The sequence below is a fragment of the Buceros rhinoceros genome, unplaced genomic scaffold (genome assembly GCF_000710305.1).
Source record: "Buceros rhinoceros silvestris isolate BGI_N320 unplaced genomic scaffold, ASM71030v1 scaffold34003, whole genome shotgun sequence".
Classification (NCBI taxonomy): domain Eukaryota; kingdom Metazoa; phylum Chordata; class Aves; order Bucerotiformes; family Bucerotidae; genus Buceros; species Buceros rhinoceros.
Genome location: NW_010403585.1, coordinates 1,835 through 7,433, shown reverse-complemented (window position 1 = coordinate 7,433; position 5,599 = coordinate 1,835). Strand labels below are relative to the sequence as shown.

Sequence of the window (5,599 nt, the reverse complement as noted above, 5' to 3'; positions counted from 1 at the left end):
CGGGAGGTGCGGAGCCCCGCGGCTGCCGCTCCTCGCGCTTTGCTGGGGGGGTCACTGGCCAACTCAGCGGTACTTTAACACAGGTTCAAAGGCAAAGGTAGGGGCTCTTACACCCGACTCTACATCTCTGAAGAAAAACTCACTGGTTTTAAAAATTCAGCAAATTCCAAAGGGACTTTAGGTGACAACTAACATCGTAACAGTTGCTTTGAGCAATTCGCAAGCTCTCCCCTCATTCATGAGTTCTGATGTCAGAGCTGTGAGGTGACCAGCCCCCAAAATGTCTAATGATGCTTCTGGATCAGTTTGTTTGCTGCGCTATTTAAGGTTTTTGCCTGTTTCACCAAATCCTTTTCGCTGCATCAAGTAAATCAGAAAGGGGAGGATGAGAAAATGGAAAAAATAAGAACAGCAAGAGAAAAAGAGCACATCGATTAGCTGAGCAGATACGATAAAACACTTTCAAACCCATGTTTCACACCAACAAAACGACCTTTTTTATCAAGAACCAGAGCAGCAGCAAAAGGGAGCGCCGCTCCCTCCTGACAGCGTCTCAGACCCGCCAGCTCTCCCCTCCGGGGCCCTGGCCCGGCCCCCTCGGGGGCAGCGGGACACCAGCCCTACAGCTCCGGTGGGACCGCGGACCCGCCAGCGCCTCGGTCTGTACCTTTGCTCCAGCTGTTTGATGGTGGCGGCCATCTGATTCGTCTTCTCTTCCAAACGGCTGTTTAATTCGCTCTTCTGCTTCACTCCCATGTCTGAGCTCTGGAAAAAGCAGCAGCGGGGCGGGTTGTAAGTAGCAGCAAAACCCTAGTAAGCCGCGAGAAATCATGTGGCGCATGAAACGCAAGGGGCAGAGACCAAAGAGGCAGGAGAAGCTGCTCAAAAGGCAACCACCAGGTCACTGGAAGGACAAACATGTGCCATGCCGGCACGGGCTATGTCTGGACCCCACCGAAGGGCAGGTCTTTTCTTCAGCAGATGGGGAAAAAACCCAACGGTTCTTTGTCCACCACGGAGCGGTGGCTTTTACCCGGAGTTCACCGCCTTTGGTTTCAGCATTTCCCCACCTGCAGCTTGAACGACAGCTCATGCTTCAGGGCCCTGAGATCATCCAGCTGCTGCCTGAGCGCCACCAGCGCATCTTGCTTCTCGCACACGTCTTTCTCCAGCATCTTCATGGCCAGCTCCATCTCCTGCCGCATCCCGATCTGCGCCTCCAGCTCCTTCTCCACGTCCTGGAACACACGGATCACACGGTGGTGTTGGCAGCGTCCCTCCCCACCCATGAGACAACCACCCTCAACTGGTGCTCCCGCAGAGGCCCTCGCTCCTCGCTGTCGCAGCGCCACGGCCCGACTTGTCGGCCACGAATGCAACCCAGCCCGTTCTCCCCGAACATTCTCAGAAGCGATTGTCTGACCCGGAGTTACTGTGTGAAAAGGCAGCTGCAGTGAGCCCCCAGCTCTCCCGGTCCTCACCAGCCGCAGCTGAGTCTCCTCCTTCAGCTGCTTCCGGGCCTCAGTCAGCGCCTGCCCATCAGCGCTCCTGTCTTTAGTGACCTGCTAACGAAGACACCCAATTAGCAGGACGCCAGAAGGACATCAGGTCTCTTCCCAACAGCGACTTCCCGGCTGAGCTTGGCCTGGCGCTGCCCCAAAGGCTCAGGAACCGTCCGCGCGCGCGCGCACCCACCTTACGATTGGACTCTAGGATGTAAGAGCTCTCCTCTTTGACCCGTTCCATCTCTTCCTGCAGCGTAATAATCCTGTTGTTCGCAACCGCAAGCTGAGAACAAAACAGAATGAGTCACGTATCAAAAAACATACCAGACCTTTGTGTCCCCCCTCTCTAGACACGTCCTCTAGTATTTTTACACTGAAATTGAGGGGGGGAAAAAACGCCACCCCGCGCCTCTGCTCACCTCCTCGGTCAGTTTAGTGTTGGATTTTTCTAAGGCGTCCACCTTGGCCTGCAGGTTGTTTACTGTAGCGCTGTCAAAGAGAAAACACACCACCACAGTGAGCCCCTCTCCTTTAAAACGCTGGTTTCTGCTCTGCGATACCGGGTGACAAAGAACAACTCAGTCACATCCTACCTTAAGTGCCTGTTGAGCTCTTCTACGTAGTTCTTCTGGTCCAGGATAGCGGTTATCTGGCCGTCTCTGCAAACAGGAGACACTGGTCAGCTCGACCGGCTGGACTCTGCCGCGGCTCGTGGGACAACCCCGAACGCTCAGGTACAAGGCACCGGGAGAGCTGTGCATGTACCTACCCTTCGGTGCCCTTCGTGCTGTTCCCGTCTTTCAGATACATGGAGAAATCAATAACTCCAACCTGGAACAGAAGAGTGGGCGCTTGCATTCAACGCTTGGCAAGCCTGGGGACAGCAGGACACAATGTCACCTCCGCCCCAGCTGCAGACACGCACCTGCGAGTCCAGGTCTTCTCCTTTCATGCAGAAGTTGGCATCGATGACGTTCAGACCCACAAGGAGGCCGGCAATGATCGCCCCTTCCTCTTCCATCATCAGCGCGTTGGGCTCGTAAAACTCGCTGCAGGCAGGAGAAGACAAGTGATGTCTTTAAAAGCCACCTACGACGATGGCAGCTTGTGGATCGGCACGGACGGCCAACGAAAGCCTCCGTGTGCGAGTCGAGAATCACCAGTGTGTGTAAGGCACGGACACAGCCCTTCGAACCCGTGAATCTTCAATTCCCCTACACCGTTACTGCGTTTCTGAGGGCGGGTGCAGAGACACAGGGACGTGACGTGTTCCCAGTCAGACGGTTGTGACTGGAGACAAGGTCAGGGCCAAGGTTTCGCAGACAGAGAACACTGAATCCCCTCTGTACAAACACGTCACCCAAATCTCCTCTTTGGAACCAGAACTTGTGTTTATCCTGATGGACATTTAAGTCACCGCTTGCAGATGAAGAGAGGACACCGAGCGCTGGCAGTCCCCCGAGCAAGCTCGGCGCTCACCTGAGAAGATCCTTCCTGTTGATCAAGGCTTTCATGTATTCCGACAGCTTCTTCTGCATCAGAGCCAGGCGCAGCCAGGCCCTCCCTCTGCCCACGGGCGTCCTGCAGAGGCCACAAACAGCGCAGTGAGAGGCGGCTGCACAAAGCGCTCTCACAGGCCCCTTCCGCGCCTCGAAGACCGAGCTGGTCAGTGTGAGCGTTTAGAGACTTGCTCAAACCCCGTCTCCATTTCTAGTTATGTCACGCTTACTCTTTTCCAACAGGAAAAGGTGGCAGGAGCTCTGGCACAGCACTGCTGGCACTCGGGGCTGGTCCCGCAAGCTGTCCCAGGAGCCTCCTGCACGGATCTCCTTGGTGACGGAGCTTCCCTTTTACACCAGCTTTACCAGTGGAAAGGTGATGCCCGAGGCAGCGCTTGCTCTTCCTTCTCACACTAAACCCACACCATGGAGCTGTGCAGCAACAACCTCTACTTACTTCAGCCCGGGCAGATCCTTAACGCTCGCTGTAATCTCGGCAGCCTCGGGAACGAGTTTTTCTACCAGTTCTAGAGGTCCCCAAAAGGACTTATTTTGCCCAAGAAACGTCTTTTTGGCTAGGAAAAAAAAAAGAGAAAGGAGCCCGTTAGGCCTGTGCTGACTCGACGCAGACCTGGCCAGAAGGGAACGGTTGTATCACTGCTCATTCCGCTCTCCTCGCGCCGGCGACAGCTCGCTCCCACGCTCCCGGCCCGGCCCCTCTCGAGCCCCTTACCCTTCAAGCCGTGTTTACGGGCCAGAGGGGAACGGTTGTATCACTGCTCATTCCGCTCTCCTCGCGCCGGCGACAGCTCGCTCCCACGCTCCCGGCCCGGCCCCTCTCGAGCCCCTTACCCTTCAAGCCGTGTTTAAGGCAATGCTCCATCACCACGAAGAACTGCTGCAGAGGCGCGTAGTCCGAGTCCAGCGTCCTGCCCAGGTTGAGCGCCGATTCAATCAACCCCTTGATACTCAGTTTCGCCATGTTCATCAGGTTCATGCGTTCATTAGCCATGAGATAATTAGGATCTACAAAAAAAAAGGAAGAAGACAAATACTGGTGAGTAAGAAAAGCTGGTTTTGACAGAGGAACACATCCCTCCTCTCTCCGTTCCCCAGCTTGGCAGACGTTTTGAGGGGCAGTGAGGCACTTTCTTCCAGCTTTTTGTCGAGAAACATCAACGCTAACCCGCATTTTATGGCCACGATGACATGGGAACCGGTGAGATGTCACATTAAGGGGCCCTCGGTGCTTCTAGGAACTACAAAAGCTTTACACCTTGGAGAAGGGGCTGTTTGAAGGCAGCTGGTAACGTTCTGCTTTACACCTCGACAACGCGCTACTGAACACGGCAGCCGGCATTTGTTCCACCGGAAATCCCCAGCTACGGCTGGCATCTCCAGGCCAGTAAGAGCTCTCCCCTCGTGCCCCGTCCTTCCATCTGAACACCACCAGGAATCCACTCGCGCTCAGCCCCGCAATGTGGCTCTCTGCCCATGAGTTTTCCATCTTGTTTTTAAACTTGGCTGTAACATGGAGCCAATTCTAGGGCTGCTGTAAACAGCCACGGAGCCTTCCACCAACCTGCCACCTCAGCGAGGGAATTCACTGCACCCAGCAGCAGAAACATGCCCAGAGGACACTCAAGACCACGTACCTAAGCACAGGGAGCGCGGTTTACCTGCTGTCCCGACAAAGCCTGCCTGTGCAGAGCAAACAAGTACACAGCAAATCACCGCTGGAGATCGTGAACCTTCCATCAGAACAGAAGGAGCGAGATTTCCGTTTAAAATGCACGGGGACACAGAGCTCAGCTCGATCAAAGAAGCTGTACAAGTGTCTAGAAATCCAAGCTGGGGCAGAGCGGCTGCTCCCACCGGCACCGGGGAGCACCCAGACCCACCCAGCGACGCTCGTCACCCTCGGGGTGACTGTCTGGAAGAAGCTCCATCTTTCAACAGACACACAGCTGATGGGGGTTCCTAAGCCTCTCCTTAAAACATCTCTCACGGCGAAGGGGGAGGGGAAGCTGCAACGCTCCTCCTTGGATCCAGTCCCAACAAGAGAACACAGAGCGAAACTTCCCAGAACCTCAGAACCCGGAAAAATCCCATTGCTCCCACTCCCCACCTTCTCCCACTCCTCCTCCCCGCAGGCGTCTCCTGCAGATGAACAGCACGTAGGCCCAGCAGCCCTTCAGGAGCACACAAACACCGCACCAGCACCAGTCTTCTACCGCAGACAACTGTGCTTTGCTCCAGTACCGCGACCCAAACCTGCTCAGAACAAGCTTATCTGGGAAAAAGCCATCAGCCCGGTCCCTCCACCCTTCTGCAAGCACAGCTCCATCCACCGTGCCCAGGACAGCCAACCCCGCAGAAATCTCTAGGAGGGCTGAACTACCTGAGGTCATTTTGACAGGTACCCTCAGAGGAAAGCCATCAGCCCGGTCCCTCCACCCTTCTGCAAGCACAGCTCCATCCACCGTGCCCAGGACAGCCAACCCCGCAGAAATCTCTAGGAGGGCTGAACTACCTGAGGTCATTTTGACAGGTACCCTCAGAGGAGTTTGGTGCCGGGGTGAAAGAAACGAAGAG

General features: G+C 55.5%; 1 protein-coding gene across 1 annotated transcript in view; it reads right to left on the bottom strand.

Moving 5' to 3' along the window:
* Positions 1–284: 284 nt before the first annotated feature.
* RUFY3 (RUN and FYVE domain containing 3) overlaps positions 285–5,599 on the bottom strand; it is a 7,057-nt gene continuing 1,742 nt past the window's right edge. The window contains exons 2-13 of the mRNA XM_010133070.1: positions 3,857–4,030; positions 3,462–3,579; positions 2,985–3,086; positions 2,431–2,554; positions 2,275–2,336; positions 2,099–2,164; positions 1,925–1,994; positions 1,696–1,788; positions 1,482–1,565; positions 1,071–1,238; positions 668–765; positions 285–357 (exon numbers count right to left, since the gene is read on the bottom strand). Of these exons, the coding sequence (XP_010131372.1) occupies positions 285–357; positions 668–765; positions 1,071–1,238; positions 1,482–1,565; positions 1,696–1,788; positions 1,925–1,994; positions 2,099–2,164; positions 2,275–2,336; positions 2,431–2,554; positions 2,985–3,086; positions 3,462–3,579; positions 3,857–4,016 (1,218 nt within the window). The 5' untranslated portion in view covers positions 4,017–4,030. The remainder of the gene's footprint in view (positions 358–667; positions 766–1,070; positions 1,239–1,481; positions 1,566–1,695; positions 1,789–1,924; positions 1,995–2,098; positions 2,165–2,274; positions 2,337–2,430; positions 2,555–2,984; positions 3,087–3,461; positions 3,580–3,856; positions 4,031–5,599) is intronic.